At 39.2% G+C, this 23638-nt stretch overlaps 1 protein-coding gene across 7 annotated transcripts in view; it reads right to left on the bottom strand.

Annotated features, from left to right (window-relative positions):
• The window catches only part of GPSM2 (G protein signaling modulator 2), a 28181-nt gene extending 4543 nt beyond the window's left edge, over positions 1-23638 (bottom strand). For 2 of the 7 annotated variants that reach the window (XM_015636387.2, XM_015636382.2), the window contains exons 1-12: positions 23592-23638; positions 22291-22367; positions 12860-13175; positions 6785-7006; positions 5568-5703; positions 4967-5109; positions 4345-4468; positions 3968-4083; positions 2817-2972; positions 1931-2039; positions 1389-1518; positions 1009-1076 (exon numbers count right to left, since the gene is read on the bottom strand). In XM_015636387.2, coding sequence (XP_015491873.1) covers positions 1009-1076; positions 1389-1518; positions 1931-2039; positions 2817-2972; positions 3968-4083; positions 4345-4468; positions 4967-5109; positions 5568-5703; positions 6785-7006; positions 12860-12921 — 1266 coding nt within the window. In that variant the 5' untranslated portion in view covers positions 12922-13175; positions 22291-22367; positions 23592-23638. Of the gene's footprint in view, positions 1-1008; positions 1077-1388; positions 1519-1930; positions 2040-2816; positions 2973-3967; positions 4084-4344; positions 4469-4966; positions 5110-5567; positions 5704-6784; positions 7007-8205; positions 8238-8375; positions 9567-12859; positions 13176-16541; positions 16704-22284; positions 22368-23591 lie in introns of those variants that run through there. The other 5 variants (XM_019007676.1, XM_015636383.2, XM_015636385.2 and 2 more) reach the window with 5 other exon arrangements.

Here is a 23638-nt window from a genome sequence, read left to right on the forward strand (position 1 = left end):
GACTGCAATAGTAAATTAACACCAAAAATCTACAGGACACATTCAACTGTATTTAGGGCACAGACTGTTAGAGGATACATATTTTAAAAGTGCTCACAGATAAATAAGATTCAGAGAGTAAGAAAACCCAGCTGATGGTGGCCAAAAGCTTACAAGGTTCCCTGCAGAGGCCTTGCCCTTGACTGAACTTGACATACTGTTTCTAAAGCAGTACCCAAAGAGGCTCTTGAGCACCTGTGCTGGCTTCAGTGGTACTGACTGTACACATGCTTTGAGATTTTACTGATTAACATGACAGGCTTTGCCTCACTTGAAGGGACTGGAATTAGATATCTCAGTGTGGAGGGGAAAAATATCAATTTCAGTCTGCCAGTGTAGTCATTTATACAGAACTGCCAGCCCACTGCTGAAAGGCAGAATGTGAAGGAAATCTCTCATAGACTGACACAAGGATTCTAATTGGGAACTCCCATTGCCAAGAGATTTCTGAGCTTGGGGAGGAAGTTGTTTTGCCTGTGACCAACTGTAACATTTCTAAAATGGCATCCTTCTTCAGGAACATGGAGCTTGAAGCTTCTGATGGTTTGCAATTTGGTTGAAATCTCAAAGTGAAAAACACAGCATGCATTTTAAGTGCCTATAAAATGACTGTAACCAAAGAAAAAGTGTTCAGAAGAGCTAAGCTGAAGCTTAGGAATTTTATTCTGAATTACTTTCATGCTGCAACCTCAACCCATCTCTTACAGAGATGAAAGAATTCCTTTGATGCTCATTACAGAGCCCCATTCTTTCTCATTTATGCAGGGAATAAAGCAAGCTTCCCACAAGCCATTACAGCTATTACCTGGCACACGCTGTTACCTACATGACCAAGGTATTATTTGTTAGTATTGTTAGACCTGTTGTTATGGAGCTCCTACGATAACTAAATTGAAAAGGGAGGCAAATGGCACATCAACACACCCTCAGCAATCTCAGCAGCAGAACAGAAAGAAGCAAAGTGCCAACCTTTTCTGGTGTTAATTTCATAAGTTCCATATTCTCCATACTGTAACGGCGTCCTCTTGGTCTACCACCTTCAAGAGACAAATTCGTCTTATTAAGATTTATGGTGTCACTTGCAAAGCTGTGGCTGTACTCATCTAAAGTTCAAGGTCCAAGACACAGGCACAATTAGAACACATGAAGAAACTAAGCAGTAATTTGTGATTCACAATATAAATCCTCCAGCAAAGCAGGTGCTGTAGGTCCAATACCACAAGAACCCTTTTTAGCTGCTGGGGAAAAATCCAAGTAAACTTACATAACCATGGTCAGTAAAGAATTTTAAGAAGAGATTCTTTTTGGAAGTTCTCTGTTGGGAAAGTACTGCAGAAAGGGGCACATACCATTCAAACTGTTTTCCACAGTGTGGCTTTCTGCCATCATGGAGTTGTTTGTGCTGTAGCTTAATCCAAGAACCATTTGAAGATCTGAGAGATTAAGTCTGGCAGTGAGTTCTCCACTTCTGTCTCCTACCTTCAAGCAAATAAAATAAGCAGTTGTATTACCTTAACAAATACTCTTATGTTTAAGTGTATAGCAGTCCTTGTCCCTTAGACTTCTGAGAAAAAAAGGCTGAAAAAGTTTTCTTGGTAGAAAACTGAGAACGTATTTTTAAAGAAATAAGAACAAGCAACCTAACAAAGCCTAAAATAATCTCAGCTAGGCTACTAATTTGGAGTTTGTGATGACATTGTGAGTGGTGACACTAGAACTAAGGAGCTGACTGCGGTCAGAGGGCGGCTGAAATAACGGAATCAGCTGACTCTGGAATCATTCCAAATGCATTCCATCTCTCCAAATCAGATGCATGAACACACCTCCATAAAACCTCTGTGAGTGACAGCAAAAACCAATAGCCAACATAGTGGGAGTACGAAAATCATACCTCTCTTGAAATCTCCAGGTGCTTTTCTGCAAAATGAATGGCTTGGTCATGATTTCCCAGAGCAGTATAAGCATTCCCTAAACTCCAGCACGCTCTTCCTTCCCCAATTCTGAAAACAACACACATTTGCAGTTACACCTCTACCTGCTGAACACCAGAGGTCAGGTTTTTACAACACTGCCAAAGGAATTTGCTGGGCCAAAAAAAATGAAGGCAATCATCAGAGACCATTCTAACACCAACACATTAACTATTGTATTTAAAGGAGTGTGGTTATAAATAAATATGAACAAATTTAATAATTTTTTTTTAATTTCAAGCTCACAGCAAACAAGTTAGTTTTGTAAGCATGGAACTTTGTGTAATTTACTTTGCTTTTCCTCAGTTTGCATGCCTTATTAGTCCTCTGTATTCTTACCGACTTAAGAAGAGGTACATTTAAATGTTGCAAAAAATTACAGTTGCACCTGACATTATAAAAAAGGCCTCAGAAATCAGGATTGTAATATAAACATTACTTGCTGCTGTGTTATTCTTCTTCCCCATCCCTTCCTATATTATTAACTTGTAGACAAGTAGAAAACAGATTCTTATGAAAATAGGGTGAGTTATAATGAACTCATGAAAGATAAATCTGCTTTTCCTTAATTTACACAGACGTGCTGACAGAAGATGATGAAGAATCATTCATCAATTTGTCTTTCATCTCAGACTCATTAGCTGAAATACCATTATGAGTAATTTTTATTTTCCATATGAAAACCAAAGCCCAGCATTGAGGGAATTCACATTAATGCAGCTGTCACATGGGGAACAATGACAGTAGAGCTGAAGGTAACAGGATTTGCTCCGAGTGTCCCACATTAAACAATCTCTTAGGGCTTACTTGTCGTGTAGTTCCTGAGCAATCACAAGGTGTTTCAGATGATAATCAATTGCTTTCTCATAGTCCTGGAGTAGAGTGTAGGTGTTCCCCAGGCTGTAGCAGGCCTGTGCTTCCACAGCTCTGTCCTTCAGCTGCCGAGCCAGCTGCAGCGTCCTCCTGCAAGAGAGGGTCAGTCACCTCAGAAACCTCAGAAACCACTGCAAGGAAAAGATTTCAGAAGGGCACATGCACAACTGAAAATCAGTTATACAACTTAAACAAATTAGGGCAGCAGGCTAGCAAATTATTGGCTAATTAATTGGTATCTTGTAAACTCTTACAATCTCACACTTGAAAAGTCTTCCACTCCCCTCCACTGCAACCTACTTCCACCTACTTTATTAGAGAGCAGGCTGATTCCTCAAACAGCATCTTTTAATTTATGGCTTCATTAATAATTTGTAGCAATTTCCCTGACAGGTTGCACTGTTTAATAGCAGTGTTACAATACCTACTTTTCCATCAACATGGTCAGGACAGGCCAGCCCTGCTGGGCAAGAAGAATTTGAGTGCTCAGAGGGATCTGCTCAGTAGTGGGGCTTTTTATCCTGTGACAGGTGTGCTCTGAAATCCCAGTCAGATGTTAACAACATCTGTACTGTATCTTTGCCAAGCTTTTACTTTCCCAAGTATGGCAACAACTGCTTAGTGGTACAGAGATCAAGACAAATCTGGCTTGAAAATACAGACTAAAGATGTAAATCAATGCTGCTGTGCACCAGCTCTCTCAGCCTTAGGTAAGCACACCTGAGGTAGCCACCCATCTCAGGCTAGGAAAGCTACTCACATTCCAGAACTCACCAAGAGCTGAGACAGTAGTGCCTGCTTCTAGAATAATGGGAATAAATACCTAGCAGTGGAAAGACATCTGTCTACAGTACTACTAAGACTCTAATTAAAGTAGCAAAAGAGTTACAAAAATAAAAAGCATCAATGCTGCCCCTCCCTTAAAAAAACAAGAATAGTTAAAAATGGAAACATTTCTTTGCTAAACAAATGGTAATTTTTTCCAAAGTGTATGTTGAAGAGATGGTTGTTCCACAGTGAGCTAAAGTATCAGACACAACAGAACTGTACAAGAGTATAAATTGTGTTTATCAGCAGTCACTCACCTGTAGTATTCAGCAGCAGTTTCAAATTCCCCCAGGAATATGTAGGCATTTCCAAGGTTGCTGTATGCTCTTCTTTCTGCTGATCTATCACCAAATTCTTTTGCAATTAGGAGACGCTTAAAAATGTGAAAAAACTGCATTAGTTACTCCACTTTATACTTTGTAACACACATTTGCATGCAGAAATGCATGAAAAAATTGCATTTTTTAGGTCAACAATACTTGATAAGAACAGCCAAACTTGAAGTTTGTGCCATTAAGATTTAAAACCTGCATTAAAAAGCTTGCAACAAGATCCAACATAACACACATACTAAAGGTCAGGAGCAACCTGATATTCTGCTGCAACAGAATTCACTACTAGCAGATTGTTGTACCTGTTCATGGGCTAAAACTGCACTCCTGAAGTTGCCCAGAAGATAGTGTGTGTTTCCCAGATTTCCAAAGGCACGCCCTTGTGCTGCTCTGTCACCCAGCTCTGTTACTATTGACAGGTTTTCCCTGTTTTGGGAGAAAGTGAGAAAGAGAATAGTGACTTCTAAAGGTTTGGGTTTTTTCCTCACAGCCATTTAAATAATAATTTTTAAAATTCTTATATAAGGGAAAAGGCAGACATATTCTACTTTGGCCTATTTTAATGGCCTTGAAATAACCATATATCTGAGCAGCAAATTTTTCAAGTGAGATAAATTCCACTGCATTCTTACTCAAGCCAGTGTGCTCCCTTCTAGTTACACACCCAGGTATAACAAGGTCCTGTTATCTCAGCCTGGTTTGAAGAGTTCTGCTGGTTTCTAGCTAAGTGTTGTCAGGTAAGGTACAAGTGAGGGCAAGATAAAAAACCAGTTCACTGTCCTGTTGAAAAGATCAAACTGACAGGTACCTCAGTTCTGCGAGAAGCAGTCCACAGTTTAGCTCATGGCACTGCAAATCTCCCACATTCTAATGAACTGCATGATCATATTCTCCCAGCCCCCAACATTTAAAGCTACTACTTACTCATAATACTTTGCAGCTTTTTGTAAAGCATTTTTCACATCATCTGGGAGTTCCCCTGGATCATGAGTCCCAGCATTAGCTACATTTTTCCCTTTAGAGTGATACACATTTCCCAGATTATACAGTGCTCTTGCTTCTCCAACCTGAACCAAAAGTAAAAGTGGCATTAAAATTCCATGCTTCAAAGTCTCCCATCACAGCAACTATTTGTACAGTCCACAGATGAGAAAAAAGTTCCTTAACTACTTGTCAATACACACTGTGCCCATTCTGAACATCTTATCACCTACCCAGTCACATCCCTCAAACCAATCGTTTTGCATACTACTTTTTGGAGAGCAAGATACATTCTTGAGGTCAACTGCCATTAAGAATTGAATTAAAATTACCACCACAAAATAGGGTAATATTGAACCTGGACCTGTAGTCTTCCAGGTACAAACAACTGTATTTCAACTAATAGATTCTTACTTCCTAGAAGAAATAAATTCCTAAAGAATATTCACTATTTCGCTCTGAAACATGCACGCTCCTTACCAGTACCACAGGGTTCAGGAATGTGTGTTAGCACTTTGCATCCAGATTCCTGCACAATTCTTACCTTATCATTAAGTTCTCTGGAAATATCCAGATGTCTCTGACAGCAAACGATAGCTTCTTCAAAATTCCCAAGTACCTTTAAGGTGTTGCCCAGATTCCCACTAGCTTTAGCTTCTCCCAGCAGATCTCCAATTGTCCTAAAATTGAATAAATTTAAGTATCTGGAAAACAGTGTATAATTTAAACCAAGCAGATGGTCAATGTACGGTAGAGAATTACATGAATTTATGAAAAGAGACCACAACTGTGCAAATGCATATGTGTTCAGTTAATTTTATATCTGAAACACACTCAAACATTGCTCTGTCTGTGGTTACAGGCATCGTATTCTGCCAGTGCTGTTTGACCAACTGCTGGTACTCACAGTACTGATCATCTGCTTAACACTTTTTTTAAAATTCACATATTTCAGGAAGAGAATAAAGAGGAAATTCTTAAAGATGATTTAGAAAGACAGTCCCAGCATTAGAAAGAGAGGTTAACTGTGTTTGTGTTTTACTTGACCATCTCCTTTTAAGTAAAAGTCTCTTTTTACTTAACAAGACACCTAACTGTAAGGTTTAAGACCTACAGTCTCCTCTGTAGCTCAAGGCACTACCTCATTTCTAGATTCTAAATGAGACTAAGGGAAGAGACTGCCACTGAACCACTCAGACTGCCATACCTGGAGGACAGCACAACGAAACAGATGCCCCAAGGTCACTGCACAGGAGCAGGGTAAGGCAGGGGAAGAATAGATTTACACCTAAACTGAGGTTAAGTACATTATATGCCCTGTTGTCTTTTATTGGATCTACAGAAATCAGTAAAAGTCAGATACATAAATAGCATATGAAAGGGACAGGGTTTTAGATTTCACAGTATCTCAAGTTTTACACAGACAAACATTAAGGAGTTCTGTCTAGTAAACAAGAGAGCAGCTTAATACGGAGAACTAGAAACAGTGAGTGTTAGAAACATGAAAGGGTAAAGAAAGGGTGGATTTAAAGCAGTCAATTATCCAGAAACCTGGTGAGGCCTCAGTCAGTTCTAGGATTATGGTGCTAGACCAAGTATTAGCTGCCAGGTTAGAGGGCACCCAAGTGACCTGCCAGGCCCCCCAGCCCTCTGCCACCACCACGTTTACTCATTAGCCAGTATTAATAGCAGGGTTTGGCAGGACAATGAAGAGTCAGCTGCTCTTATCCACCAGAATGGGATGACATGGAAAACTCTTACCTTGCAAGAGTTAAATCATGGTGATGGTATTCTAAGGCCTTTGCATATTCATGCAGGTAGAAATAGGCATTGCCCAGCTGGCTGTAAATAGCACTGAGGGTGCGTAAATCTTCAGTTCCAACCTGAACAGCTGCTTCAAAGAAAGACACTCCAGCCCGGCAATCTCCTGCCTTGCACAGGCGCTCGCCTTCCAGAGCCAGCTCCAGGCAGGAAGCCTCCATCCTGCACCGGGGACAAGAAAGGCCAACAGTCACTCCAAATGCCACATTCTGTCCAGCATCTGAGCTCTGAACAAGGCATTTTACTCAGAGGGCCTGTATTTGTTTAGGAGAGGGAATCAGCACCATACCATACTACAACCAATGAGCTTTGCTTTAGCGTATTACAGAAACTAAGGCTGAAATGAAAACTAAAACTTCGATGGTGATGAGCAAAATAACAAGAAGCTGCAATTTCTTATTTTTTCAGTCTCAGCGAGGAAACCAAGCACTGCTTTGCAGCAGCACCCAAAGGGCTCAAAACCAGTTTTCACCATCTAGATTTCAGAGAAGTTACCTAGAAATCAAGCTATTTCTGACAAATACTGATTCTGACAAATGGAAGCACTTCAAATCTTTAGGGTGATGTCATAGTAACCCACAAAATGATTCACAGCAAAAAAATTAAATTAGAATATTCTAATTATCAAAGACTAATTTTCCCCAAGTTGTTTCTTATGCAATTCAATACTCCTTGGCACTTCATTTTTATACTAGCACTGCTATGAAAATTCTCAGTGTAAGAAAAAATACCTAGATACAATTAATGACAAAATGTATGTCAATTCTAGTTACTTCAGATACACTATTATTCCAGAACCCACCAAAATATTTATTATTATTATTATGGATAAGTAATTGTGTAATTATACAGGTACAAAATTCTGCAGTCATTAATGAATTTGTAGAATATTACATTTTGAACATGAACAAAGAATCTGATAGAAAACTACAGTGGCAAGAACCATTCACATGCATTTTTGCCCCTGTGAGCCCAGGAGTACAAAATGTAACATTTCAGTGTTAACAATTTTATCCAAACATTTCCTACTTTCCAGTTCTGAGATGCAAGGGAGACAGGGGAAAGGAAAATGAGATAGACAACAGCTCCAGGTCTCAGTCTTGAAGCAATATGCTTCTCCAGCTTTTTCAGGACACATGCATTTTAAAAAGCTTGCAAAAATGTCAGTGGTTTTGTTGTTTTGTTGTTTTTTTTTCAAAATGAAAACCCAGTAAGAGACATTCTATAATTGTTAAAAAAGTACATGCTCTTATAGCCAAAAAGCGGACAATCGCATGCTGGGTATTGCAGAAGTTATTTTAGTGGAAACACCAGATGACAATCTGTTTTGACTTGATATAGTGATGAAGTTTTTAACATACCTGCAATATTTACATTTCTTTATTTTCTTAATCTGGAAAAAAAATTATTATATAAACTTCTACTCAAATCTCAACAGGAAGGAAATATTTTGGAAAAATCTAATGACTTCCAAAAGAACTAGAAGAACTGGGATCACAAGTACAATACAAAACACAAAATACTACCATACCTGCTGGTCTTCGACATGCCACAACTTAAGCACAGCGAGATGACTGACATGTTTAACTTGTGCAACCAAAAGCACTGTCTGCTTGGTAGTTGCCAAAGATGCTGACAGCAAAAGGTAACTCCAGCATGAAGTTCTTGCCAAGCCAAACTTCTCAGGTTGGATATCCATAACACATGCAGTATCTTTAGGTTTGGAAACGCTTCTCAGAGAATTTAAAGCATTCCTATAAGCTACAACACACCTGGCTCTCATGACATTGTGCATGTGTTGAATGGAAGACAGAAGAAGGCAGAAATGATTAAGTACAATTAAGTACAAGGCAGAAATGATTACACCATCAGCAACCGAAGGTTTAAGACTTAAAACACTTCATTGGGTAATCTTAATCCTATCCAAAGAGGTTCTCTCCGGGCACCTCATGTTCACTGACATGTCCAATTAGAGTGACAGATAGAAAATATGGTGCTTCTCAGTGCAGAGATTTGAACCATTACATGACCACACTCTTTGGATTTTTAGTTTGAGTGGCTAAAAAGAGCAGAACTTTTAGCAAAATGTTTGTGTGATGTAACAGTGAAAATGCTACACTGGACTCTGCTCCCATAAGTGAATTTATTCCATTAAAAAAAAATAATTATTTTTAACTCTGATGCATCAGCCACATAATCAGTGAAGAAAAGGCAGTTAAAAAAGGTACAAGGGCAGTATTAGAGTGGTGCAATATGGCAGCTCCCCTGAGAGACTGCATTCATCTAATTTCACACTACACCAAAAAATGGCAAGGCAGCATTACCACTTCATCAGGGAATTTGAAATACAATCATCTGGATTTGCAACCCTAGATTTAGTATAAGTTATAAAAATGAAAGATGTGGGATCTTTCATACAGAATACAACTAAGAACCAAATGGCTTATAGTCAGACTAGTGAAAATCAGCTGTTATTACAGAGTGTTTAAATTCAACCAGAATTACAGAAAGTAAATGAAAATGAGAATTAATAGTTGTTTGAGTAAAAAAAGATTGCAAAAACTGCACAGTTCTAGAGAGGCTGTGTTAGCAGGTTGCTAGAATCTGTACAGCAAATTAAAGTTTTAATTCCACCTGGATCTGTCTGACCTACCATTTCAAAACCTAAATAAGCTATACCAAAATAGAGCGGAGAAAATTAAATATTTATTTCCACAGTTGCTTGCACTGCATATTTTTAAATATAAAATTAATATTTTATTCAGGTTATATAAGAGCTATGAAATCACTCAGTTATTTTAAAAGTTTCCTAGTTTTCCATCAAGTATCAAAACTGGATTCAGAAGAGGTTTGGTTTTGGTTTGTACTTCTTTTTTCCCCTCTGCTACCTAAAGGACTCTTGTTGTCTATTAACACAACTTGTTTGTTTGTTTTGGTTTTGGTTGTTTTGTTTTAGTGGGGTTTTTTTAGGATTACGTAGGTGTACTCCACCTGTCACTACTAATGGTTAAATAGCACTTTGGCAGACTAGACAGGGCCAGGTTATCAATGTTTTAGGAAGTCATTAAATAGTTACAAGGAGAATATGACATTACTTTCTCTGTTCCCTGGGCTGAATTGAATTATTTACTCAACACCAAGGGGCCAAACAAGAGACACATTGAATCTGCGGAGAGAAGAGAACAAGCCCCATTCATCAGCACTTCTAATGCAATTCTGTTCCTGATGAACAGGGTAATGTTCTCTCAGAAACTACTTGGAAATGCTCAGACAGGGCTTCATTTTGTTAGGCTGTCTATAGCTGCCTGGACCTGTTCTCTGAAAGGCTGGCATCTCCTGAATAATTTCACATTTGTAAAACTACCTCATCCTTATCTGGCCCTCAAAGCTTTTCCTCCTGCCTGGCTCTTCATTTTTCTTTTCTTCTTTTTTCCCCCTGCTTGGTCTTCTCTGACCTTTTTTACATTCTATTTTAAGCCTTTATTATTTCTAAGAATACAAACCCTAAGCATATTGCCTCCTTGTTTTTGTCTCACTCCCTTCAGCTGTTCTCATCTTACAGTAAGTACAAGAAAAGTGGTAAGAAGAATAAGCAGTGGAAGAAGGCAGTAAGATTCACTGATGACTACAATCTCTAAACAATTTAGTTTTACTCAGTTCAATTCCCACTAAGAGGACTTCTTGCTTTTGAGGGGGAACACAGCTGTCATCAGTTTGCCATGAAACATGTTGATACAAATAACACACCTAGAGACAAAACAACCCCCATGACATCTCCTTAGTTCCTATGCACAGTGTCACTAATGCCACAGCATCCTGTAATAAGCTGACATTACCATTCCTGACTCCTGCCCTTACTCTTGGCTTCTGCACGTGAGCAACACAACTCACACACAGAGAAACCACACACCTGAATTCTATGTCCTTTGCTCCAGTCAAGATAAAAGCAGTTCAGTTTTTGGTTTATGAATTTAGCAGGCCAAAATAAACAAGTTCTACAAATATACCCTACAGATCATCTATTCATACAAAACTAGTAACATTAGAATTTTATTTTCACTCACTAAACAACAAAAAAATAAAAAATAATCTCCTTCCACCAGCATAAGTATTTTTAAAATGCTAAAGTGATACTGATAACCTCCTGTGGGGAGAAAGAAACATTTGCACACCCAGAAACAGACCCATAGTAAAGCCTTTCCCTGGGAGTGGGCCCCAGCTTCTTTAAAATCAGTTCTAATGGAATGCCAAAAGGAAGAAAAGAGCAGTAACAGCCAAACAAGCCTGGGATAATACCTGCAAGTAATTTTTTTAAAAACTGACAACTCTCTCCCCAGTAATTTATGACTTTTTATTTCCTGCACTAAATTTTAAACTCCAACAAAATAAAATATTTCCAAATTACAGCTATGAAAATCATCATAAAATTCCAGATCAATATACTGAATGAATACAGTTTCTCAAATTCTTAGGAAAGCCAAATATGTTTTTAAATTAAAAGTATTATGTCATCATGTTTTTTAAATGTGAATCAGATTATAGTTCTTGCAGGAAAGTTTAATGAGGTCACAAATATTGTTATTGTTGATATTTTTAATCGGGCTCATTAAAACCTGTACTGAAATACAGTATAAAGCAATAAGACATTGTGCCCTGACTGTGCTTGCCAAGTTTTTTAAAGTTTTTTTTTAGCTAGTCAGTTTAAACCAGTCCATTGACCATGACACATTTTTCATCCATTTACTTCAATAATGGTACCCTGAACAGGTCCTGCTTCTATTAAAGAGCGAGCAAGGATGTTCTGACATTGTCTGGGGAGGACCAAGAGCATCAGCACCAGCGTGGGGAAATGTGCTATAGGAATGCTGGGAAGTGGCTCCCTTCAGGAAACACTCAGCAGAGTTATCATGCTTATACACCTCCGGTCAAAACCACAGGATCAAGATTTTAGCAAAATAAAGCAAGAAAACAGTAAATTACAGCTTATTTGCTAATTTTCCTCATTACTGACCATGAAAGAGCTCCTCCAACTGCCTGCACCGCTAACCAGGACACCGGACTTGTATGAAATGAAATGAGGAATTTCTATGAAATGGAAGTGAAGACCACTCAAACAGCAATCTAACACTGTCAGAAGGTTGAAAGGATTAATTTTAAGCCATAGCATGTGCTGTCTTACAAATACAGGTGCTGCCATATTGCTGTCAGCTAGCGAGGAAAAGGCCTCCAAAGAAAGGATGACCAGGGTAGGGGTGGGGGAGCACACAAGAACTTCATTCTTTATTTCTTTTTAAACAATCATTTCAGTCTTCCAGTGTCCCTTCCTCTTGAATGAACAGCAAGATTTACCCTTCCAAACACCATGCACCACACAATACTCCTGTAGTTCAGCTCCATTAGAGCGAGTCTGAAATGCTAACACGTTCTCCCACGTCTGTAAAGGGGATTCAGAAGAAAAGTGATAAAAGCTCTCAGAAGGGAAATCCCATATCCTCTTCACTTGCAAGAACAGTACTTTAGTGTGCAAGGCACCAAGGAAGCTTCCATCTATGAATTAAACCTCTTTATTTTAAACAAGGAAAATACCTCATCATTCATCTAAACAATGGGCAGAGTACAGAGTACAAGTACAGAGAACTTTAGCAGACAAAACTCAGCAATTTGCATAGGCAGCCAAACAGCTAAAAGATGTTTTTAGCCAAATAGCTAAGAGCTATTACTCTGCAGGCACAATACTTATTATCACTCTATCCCAAACACAAAGAAATACACACAATAATATACTATTCTGCTACCATGCAAGTTCCAATACTATACAATCATGTAATCATACTAACACAATCTGCTACATAGCAAAAGTGAATTTTCATCATTCAAAAATCAAGGAAAAAATGGGTTTAATTTTAAATTTCAATAATACTACTAGCAGAGATAATGAGCTATTTGTTGCAATTTGTTTAGCTTTCTATTATTAACAGCACTTACTAATTTACAGCAAAATTACCAGAATCTTACCTGTATCGAACGTGAAAGGAACGGTCTTCAGGCATGCTTATCAAAACATTATTTTCCGCCATTGAGTTACATTATCAGCAGAGAAAGAAATACTGTTCTGTGGTAGGGTAAGTGCTTTATTATGGAGAATTGTTGTCAGAGCACCATTCCAGTTAGTATATTAAGAAGCTGGAGTAAAGATATCCTAAGCTCCTGTAGAAAAACTCTTCTTTATTACTGAGGTAAGGAGGTCACTGCGAAACACATCTCACACCTTCAGAAATGTTCATGTTCATTCTTTCATCTGTGGCCCTTTAAGCTCCATTCAGCCGAGGTTCTGCAAAGGAAACACAAGATGTTTGGCTTGAAGTCTCATAGTTAATAACTCATCAGCATTTGCAGCTGATGTAAAAGCATAACACTGCTCCGACCAAGCAGGAAACGTCATTCAAGAACTTAAAGGCAGAGCCAAAGCCTTTTACAAAGACATGGCAATTCCTGTAGGCAACTGAGAGAGCCAAAGAGGTTTAACAAAAACCAACACTCTCTTCTCTTGAAGACTTTACCCTTGTTAGTATTTTCTGGCCTCATGAAGTTCCAGGCAAAAACCTTAAAGGATGAAAACTACAGAATGAAAGGCTAATATAAAATAGATCACAAAGTAATCTACATGTAAACACTGGTGCTGAAACCCTGATCATCAGCTGAAGGCTCACAGCAGTCAGAACTGGTGGGCACAATCCCATCTGGAGATCACCCATTCTGGAGATTGTCGTGGAATACTGTAAGCACAGCAGCCAGCAAAGGTTTAAGCTCTATGCTCACTTTTTTTCTTCCCTGCTCCCAGAAGAAAAGGGGTAGTATGAGAGTTTGGAGGGAAAGGGGGGCATTAACACTGGCTTCCTATTCCAAAAATTCTGCAGCACTGCAACGCAAGCTCCAAACTCTGCTTCAAAGGGATTGCAGAAGCCAGAATGTAAATACTAGACATGTTTAGGCTGGCTGGGAAAAATGAACAGAAAAGAAACCCTGTAATCAAAAGTTTACCCACTTTTAAACATATTTTTAGTAGAGACAGTGACATATTTATGCCTAGATACTAATATTACCTTCCTTTGCAAGTAAACATAGAGTTGTGTAATTCACAAATGCAGATTTCATCAAGAGGCTGCAGAGATGCAAAAAGACAGAACAGAGCTCAGATTCAGAGCTGTTATCAGAAGAATATGTAAATCTGTATATTTAATTGTCAATATAGCCTGTGCCTGTTCCTCTCATTAGTTTTATCAAGTTCCAGCTGGGAAAATCCATGCTTCCTCTCCTACTCTACCTTGACAGCAGCCCTCAAACTATCCACATTCTTCCAATTAAAGAAATATTTTACCCTTCCATGCTCATCACTAGAATTATCTGGCATCAACAAGTGGGTGTGGGTGTATTTTTGCAATTATGAAGCGTGACACCCATAGGTTACAATAGCATTCAACCCACACACTGGGCAGGCTGTGTTCCAGGTATTCATTCTGCGGAAGTTTGTCCAGCCTCAGCTCAGGTAACTCATAGAGGCCAATGGCCCTAAGCCACCCAGTCTACAGCAATCCTCCAGCACTCCTGCTGCTCAGCAAATCCAAGGGATTTGGAAGTTCTCTTCCACAGTGGGAACACCACAAGGTGAAAAGTGTGTACTCTGACAACCTCCACAGATCACAAAATTTGTTTGTATATTTATAATCTAATGGTAATTAACTGAATAATTTTAAAAGCTTTTTTTTAAAAATAAAAAGCCAACTTTAATTTAAAAAAAAACACTTAAAAGTACATCAGAACATCAGTGTTTATTTAAAATCAGTTCTTTTTAGCAGTACATTTTACATCAGGTGATTATAGCTTCACTATATCTGAGCTACATGTCTGTCCTCATTGTCTGACTGATGCCACCATCCCCCAAGAGCTGGAACCACTACTCCTGCTTTCTTCCCTCCTTACTGGCCATACAGCACATTCCTAGTGTTGGGAGGGTGATACAGACACACCCACGTTGGCCAGCACATCATCATCACAGATCCAACCAAAATTACTGGGTCTGCTCTGCACACCTGGCTTCTTCATGCATAACTCATTAGGCTGTCAATTACGCCTTCAGCCATGCCAACATGTAATCAGTAACCAAACCTAAATCACGTTAATTAGACTGGGGAATGCAAAATGCAGGGGGTGGAAGTCGAACACTTGCACAGACAGCATCTCCCAGGTGTAAACTGGCCTTGGGAGGACTGAAGTACAACAAACTAAGCCTTGCACTGCTAACTGCTGCACCGTAACTACTGAGAGCATCTCTGTAACCAAGCCTTGCCCAAGCTGGTGATCAGCGTGGAACTGGCTCAGAGGACACAGGCCCCCAGCAGAAAAACCTAAGGAATTAACAGACCTCAGGAGAAGTTCTACACTGCCAGCATAACTAACAGTGAAACAAGGCTTTGTCATAAACCTGCATTTTTAATTAAAATTTTATGTAGCTTGAAAAAATCACTTGGGGCTTACTAGAAAACAAGTCTGTGTTAATGCAATCAAGCTGCTTTAAATATATTCTCTCCACACCTCAGAGCAATACAAAATCTCTATCCATGTTATGCTTTCCTTTCAGGAAACATAAATAGAAAACTGAAGTTGTATACATAACCTTAAAATGTACAATTTAACTAAATATTAGTATAGGAATTAGTATAGGAAGTCCTAGGGGTTTCTGTAATTTCAAAGTAGCAGCAAAAAGCCCACAGAGAAAAGATTTGGTCTCCTTCAGAAGAGGAAAATCAAGCTGGTGTTACTAATTACACAGCTGTTTTATACCGAAGCAGAAACAAACAAAAGCATCACCATCCCCAAATCAAATGAAGCAAGGCAGAGGTTGGGCAATCAAATGTGGCAGCCACTTCATAGCTCACAACAGACAAAACATGCACTGTATCAATTCTTTATTAGAAGAAAACGGTGATCCATACACAGTTATAAACACCTGGCTATAAACAGTTACAGGATTTTCAATTAAACCATCAATAAAAAGGTAAATTTGCCTCAATTTATTGCTCTATCTAAAAAAATGTACTTACTGCTGCCAGAAAGTCACTTTCCTTTTTTTTTTCTATTAAATCACAGATTTATATAGAAGCTACATGAATATAGATGAGGTTTGAATGATGAAAGTACATCTCAACCTTCCATTAACATCCCTGCACTGACTCAGTGATACACATGCTAAGACTGGAATAAGGCTCACTCTGTCTCAAGAAAAATTACAGAAGAAACCAAGGTGTCCCTGTCTTTAATGCTAACCAGTAAGTTTCAAGTTCCTGACAGTGATAAAACAATAGCTGCTATTTCTTTCCCCAAAGCCTGTGTGCAAGCTAGTAGTTCTACTTATCACAGCTTCCAGACAGGTGTTTCACCTTTTAAGGCATTTTCCATTTCAGCAATAATTTTATTACATACTATAAATTTTATCTCAGTGGTAGACAATGAGTTTAATCAGTTTGCAATTCTTACTTACACTGAATGTCTACAATAGATTTTTTCATTTAAAGTTTTGACAGAAAACCGTATTTCTGCACAGCAAGCAACAGAAAGCCAATGTTGAAATTTATTTGCAGCACACAGAAATAATAATCACAATACAATTGGACAAGATGGTTTCATTCTCCTTCATCACCTCAAAACAGAAGAAGCTTCATTTGCTCCTCTCCTCAGCCCACACCTTCTTTTTTGGAGTTTGTAAGATGACTGAAAGCCTTGCTTTGCTGATGCAGTCACATGGCCAGACAGCTGACAGACCCTGACCGGTCACTTGGGGGCTGGTGGAATATCAAACAGTTCCGTTCCTTCTGCCTTTCCCTAAAGGAGATGATCAAGTCATGCCTTCTCTCCCCATCTGCTATTCCTCACCAATCTGTGGGAAAGGAGCATCTGCCAAATGAAGTCATCACCGACAGAGAGATTCAAGAGCTACTACAGGAAAGTACAGATAGAAGCAGATCTACTGCACAAATTGCATTTCCTGAGAAAAACAAGTGACAGAGACTTCTTGTTTCAGGATTAAGAGAAATTTCCCAGTGATGAACTAAGTTGGAATTTCCTTTCAGAAAGATGTTATAGAAAAGTAGGAGAAAAAAAAAAAAAGGGAAAAATGAAAAGAAGCTTGAACTGGATCATCTAAAAACTAAACAGAGCTCTGCGTACCCTGTGAATGAAGAACCAGACTACACAACAATAAAAATATACCAACAGTCCCATATACAGAGATCAGCTTGGCTTCAGACCTTCAAAATATAAGAGCAAATAAATACAAATATCACAAGGAACACTCAGAAGTAAAGCATTCTCTATTTTAGTCTTCAGTGCTGTTCAAGGATATTTTTAAAATTCACCTGAATTAATAATAATAATTACAAGCCTAAAATAAGCCACCAAAAACCCCTTGACATTTCACATCAACTGTAATATTGTATTTACATAGTAAACAGCATCATTGTTAGCATTTCTGCAGTAATACATGTTCCCCTGTGAATGAGCCTTTAAGTAAATGTGTGCCATGGTTGGGAAAAATTAATTTTTCCAAACCTTGAGCACAGTACAAATGACTAGTCATGAGAGTGGATCATGCAAATACAAGAAACAACTGTACTAAGACCACTGTGGTTATTCTTGGCAGCTTAATTTTAAACTCCTCTCTGTACCACTTTTGACAGCTGTTCAACAGCTGATTAGCTGAGTGCACATAGAACCCACCTTCACTGATGAGGTGCATTTGAGGTTTTATTCAGGATCACAATGATGTGGAGCAATACCTGTGCTAAAATACTGCCTTTGTCTCCTAATGGAATTCTCTGTTGAGCAGAAAACCCCAGAATAAACCACAGGGATTCGTTTATATGACTGGATTTGCAGCATGCAAGCCACTTTGCAGCTCACATCACACATTAATGGACAGAAGAGGAAAGATAGAGTTCATAAACAGCTCCTGAGCTGCTCCTCCCAGGTGTGAATGACAGAGCTCATGCAGCAGAGCCTGTACCACTACAGAGCATGGCAAAGACCCCACCTAAACATCCTTTGCCATCAGGCTCATGAGAGAAGCTGCAAATAAATTAAACCACTATCTCATGTTCTTGGTTCAGATACTTCCTCCTCCACCCCACCTATATTTACCATGCTGACTTGTAAATACGGGCTCACACAATTCTAAGGCGCATTGCTGAATATTGGAGATAGCCCTGAAACCTGGAAGGGGTGGGTATTGCACTGGCTTTGGCCCAGAGGTGATGTTGACTTGTAATCCTATCAATGCACTGCTCCAAAAGCCTGGAATTCCACTTATAAGGTTCTCATAGAACACAGAGTATGAGGGTTCCTCTCCTTTGCCCAAACGATGGGCACAGAGCTATCTTTTATATAGGAAACCATCATTTCCTTGCTAGAACCACCAAATTGTAACTGAGAGCATAAGGCTAGACAGGCATTTTGTAACCAGAGCTGACAGATGCAGAGCTAACTGCCTTTTGTGAATGAAAAGAATTACTAGAGTGAGGGAGGGAAATTTGACTCCGTTACCGCTGAAATTATTCCGTCTCCCTTTTTAGCCACTTAATACCCAAGACTTAATGACTTCAGTAACCAGCAGCTTTTCCAGATGGTCAACAGAAGCACAAAAGGTTATAAAAGACCAGAAAAACACCAATAATAGAAGTTAGAATACTAAAGACAAATACTCCTCAAAAAATTAAAGTAATTGCTAAATGAGTAGTTACATTAATGCTATCCTTGTCTGCCACAAACTCCACAGTAATATGATTCTTTTCTTAATTCCTCCCCTAATTTCTTTCTAGCACTGTACATAAACCCAAATCAAGAAAAGAGTTTCTGTCCAATTACTTTAATTTATTCATCAATTTACTCTAATTTAGTCATCAATATGACCACAGGAAGAGAAACCCCCTAGTGACAAAGGAGCACAAGTATCTCCAGAACAGTCCCAAAGAGTCCCAGGTAGCTACACAAAATAGTTTTATTGACAATATTAACAACTATATGAAACAAGGTAAGGAAAATATCGCATAAAACTCCAAAACTACTTTACAGGATACAAATCTAGTTTGTGAAGCTCTATTCTATTTTCTTAATAACCTTTAAAAATGTCCTAGCAATGAGATACTCATCTCAAGATTTAAAATTAATTTTAAAAAGACAAACAAAGCCCCACAACGATGACAGGCATCAAGCATTTCTGAGATAAATTTTGCTTACAATGAAGCGAGGCTCTCAATGCATCTGGAAATGAAATCATGGATTTGACAACTAGAGGAACACAGCTCCAGAGCAGAGTCCAACATCCATTAATTAATTGCTAACGTGGCCCTACATTTTGACAGACGTGGCAACTAACAGTAGAGATATTTATCACTCCATTTGTACAAATTTTTTTGGGGGTTTTCTTTATTTCACTGGTTGCCTAAACCAAAGAGATCCTGCTTGTGGTAGGTTCTAGACACAGGTAAGGGAAGGTTCATCCTCTTCATTTCACAGGTTAACTCCTCTTGGTTGTCCCTGCACTCCAAGCTCTGGCATAGCTGATGGATGCCCTGGATCACACAGCACTCTGTTAAAGGCAAACACAGCCTGGGAGCATTTCCACCTGCCTTCTGGCATTTCCTGTATGTACTTTCCACCTATTCTGCAGATTAGGAGGACTTTTCCTCTGTTTGTGGAGTACCTAGCTGAATGGAGTGTTTGGGGCTTTAAGTAATGCTAAAGGTCTGCAACATGCAAAGCCTTTCAAACTCTGTATATCCTGCAAACTCTGTATGATCCTTTTCCCTTTCTTTTTCAAAGAGAACCAGTATTAAATTGGAAAACAGCTTGCTACCTAATGTACATAATTACTGTCCGGTGTGAAGGTGAAAGAACCCAGTGTAGCTAACACAAGAAGCCATAAGTATTTTTATTATACAGACACTTCTGAAGATATTTAATCTAAGCCATCTATTTAAATACTAAATTAGGGGAATCCCACACTATGATAAATTAAAAAAGGAGAATATGAAGTGCCAGCAAAATATAACTAATATTCCCATCATAAAACTAATCAGGCAACTGAAAACTAATTCAACCTGCAGCAAGATTCAGATTTCAAGTACAAGAACAATGTAGAATAATATCACAGTCAAAATAGGTCAGAATTTTTCCACATATTTGATATATCAAGGTATTAGTATTCCTTACCCTTTTCTCTTTTCTTTTTAAACAGAACCAGATCCAAGTTTATTTACAAACTGCTATTCACAGACTGAAAGCAAATACTGTGCTGCCTTCTTTCCAACATCTCCCACAACTGGGGATGAGATCTGCATTGCACTTTAAATACACAAATGCAAGAGACTACAATGACAGTTCACAACAAAGCAGTAACCTGTGATCCTTTTATTCACAGTATAAGCTGAAATCATTCCCAATAAATCAGTAACAGTTTTGTTACCAAGTTCTGAAGGCAAATTTGAACCCTGCTCCTTTGGGACAATCCCATCATGCAAATGAACATATAGGAGGCCTCTCCCAGGCAATGAGACACTTGACTACCTTCAGTTTGGGAACTGGAGCATGTTATCCAATGTGAAAGAACCCCAGATAGGAAGGGTTCAGCACAAAAGGCTGGCTTTGTACTTAAGCTGATAGACCAAGTTGATCACAGATTTCTCCAATAAAATGCTCCACCTATCTTAGCTCCTTCTTGGCCTATAAAATATCTTAAAAAGAGATCTTGGCACGTAAAAGAAAGACGACAAACACTGTACAAGCATCTTACAAAGAAATGGAAGAAGTTACCTTAAGATTCTATAAATTAAATTTAAAAAAACACTAATCCTTAGAATCACTGGCAGTAAGACACAGTAGCAACTGAAGTGAAGCAATATAGCTGCTATATAGCTGGCACTGTGGTGCTCATTCAGACCCAAAGCAGACATTCAGCATAACGAATCCTTACCACACCAATCTGTCCTGCAGGGAGCAGATGCAGCTCTCATAGAACCTCTGTTACACAACTGCAATGATACATGACAGTTTAATGCCAGCAGCACTGCTTACTGCATCACCTGTGCCCCTCAGTTCCCAAGTACTAACAGCAGCCATTAACATCCTCTCTAAGGAGTCCACAGTTACAACCTGCAAAAGCTGTGGTGCAGGATGCACTCACAACAGTAAGAAGACCACATGTTGTTTTTTCGTACTGTTTCCTTCTTATAGACAGGTACACTGTATTCATAGCACGTCATCTATGGAGATTGAAGGAAAACAGTATTTGTTGAGGTGCCAAGTTGCAAATTGCTTTGCATAATCATTCCAACACCTGGGATGCAGCTGCAAATCTATTCAGAATCTCCTCAATGCAGTTTCTTCCATCAGTGTGATGGCTACTGAACTGCAGCCCATTTTGTCCCCACTGCCAGTTTATTCATTATGTACAGGCATTATTACACTGATAGATTTGGTCACAGTAGCACATCTTGTTCTCTAACAAACCAACAACCACTAGATAAGGTCCAGGCTCCAAAGTACTGCATGCAAGGAACGAAATTCCTACGAGTATACTAACATGGCAACAGGAGGAAAAATAGTGTAGCAAACAGAAATAACCAAGAAATAAAATAGATTTAGAGAGCCTTTTTTATAAATCACATGTGTGACCTGTAACCCAGCTGAATGAAAGCTTTCCCTCCTATTAGTAAAAGGTTTGTAATACAAAAAAGTTTTATTATATGAACAAGAACCATATTCCTCAACTACTGCCAAATTGGAGTCCCAAGAGGCAACTTGACATTAATCATCTGTTCAACACTGTATGTGTTTCAGACCATCTCTTGCTAGTCTTTCCACTTTTGCTTTTCCTGTGTTTTGCATTCCTAATATTGTGGTCTTCCACAAAAGAATACCTTTTTTCTTTTTTGGATATTATCACTTGTATAGCTGACTTGCTACTAAATGGCTATAGAAAAGTTTAAGGATTTTTCTGGTACCTGGTATCTGTCTTTGCTTTTATTTGCAGGGGCAGTGATAACAATAACAGGTTGATCTCTCAGAAAGTCTTAAAATGATAGCTCACTCCTCAAACAAAACCAATTTCATTAAAACGTTAACCTTAAAAGCTACTGAAACCGAGATTATAGTTACAGATCTGGGCATGACTGACTAAGCTGTGGAAAGTGAAACTGACCACACAAAACTACAATAAACCTGGAGGACAAAAAGTACAAATATGTTGGTTATTAAATTTTAAAAAGTGATAGATGAGGAGAAACTAAAAAATTATAAACTCTAAAAAATTTAAAAATCCCCTTATGGTCAGTAGTTAAAACGAGGGACAAATAGCATTTCTTTTTAGAAAAAAGCTTTTCAAAACTTACTCTGACCTTCGAGTCATCAATTTGTGAAGTAATTCTTCAGCAAGAGTAGCAGCAATGCACAATTCTAAGTAGTTTTAAGATACCTAAAAGAGTTACAAGAGCATTTAAACAACAGCATGCTAAATAAAGCAACTGAGAAGATTCACATAGGTTTCTTCTAGTCCAATGAAGCTGTCCTAGGTTTCAGGCAAGTTTTGTCACAGCTTTATACGGAAGTAACTGAAGTACAAAGTCCTTCCTACCGAAGTGGGATGCATAACCACAGTCCTGAAGACTTGCTAAGCATTAATTAAATTAGTAAGAAGGAACACTTGGACAGGCCTACAAATTAGTTTTAACACACTATAAATATACATAAGCGACGGATTTAGAAGGACTGTATTATGAGGAGGCCTTTTTGCTAGCATTTTCAGGTCCAATAGAATTATCACTTTAAAAAGAGGTATAAAGTTTCCAGACAAAATATAAACAGGGACTAGAATCTCTTAACTGATCTTTCTGAGATGCAAGACTCAGCACTTTCTTCCTAATTCTGAGATGGCTGCATAGCTCTCCATAGCAACCCAGGATACATGAGCCCTGCAGACACTGGCAAGAACCTAACAGGAACAGCACATAAGGCTGGAAAAGCTTCTAAAGGAGAAGAAAGCTTCAAGATGGGGTAAAATTTGTGTCTTGGCAATCGGGTCAATAAAGGGATAGAGAGTAATTTCTGATTTACTATGCTCCTCCATTGACAAAGTGAAAAAGCAATAGGACAGGAACTAGAAAAACCTACAGTCCAGTAGATAAATGAGACTAAGTCTGGTATAATCCTAGTTTAGATATGCCACAACACAATGCCTAACTGAAACTCTCGAACAAGAGTTTAGAGCTTGGTGCCTACACACTTCACTCCTCGCGTTATGCTCGCAGATCCTTCGGTTCCGGTTTTATTACCAGCCTGTTTCACTCCCGCCCTTATGCTTTTATTTTATTTATCCATCTCGTTAGCACAACACAAGTGCCCAAAGCCGCCCGAGGCACAGCCCTGTGGGTACAGGCTCCCTTCGGAGACACCAGGGCCATCGTGGCACAGAGCCCACCCGCGCCGGCCACGGGCACCTCCTGCCTTTGTTCCTCAAGGGCGCTCGGCGGCTGCCGGCACACGGCAGCGGCTCGCACAGCGCTGCCGGGAGCGGCCCGCACCGCGACTTTATTCGCCAGCACACCGCGCCGCTCGGGGCCGCGCCAGCTACCGGGGCCGCGTTCGGAGCCTCCATTCTGCCACCTAGAGCTCCCCGCCGCGCCCCCGGCGCACCGCTCACCTGCGTGCCGGGCCTGGCGGCGCGAGGGCCCGGCGGGGCTCCGAGGG

The sequence above is a fragment of the Parus major genome, chromosome 8, assembly GCF_001522545.3.
Source record: "Parus major isolate Abel chromosome 8, Parus_major1.1, whole genome shotgun sequence".
NCBI lineage: Eukaryota > Metazoa > Chordata > Aves > Passeriformes > Paridae > Parus > Parus major.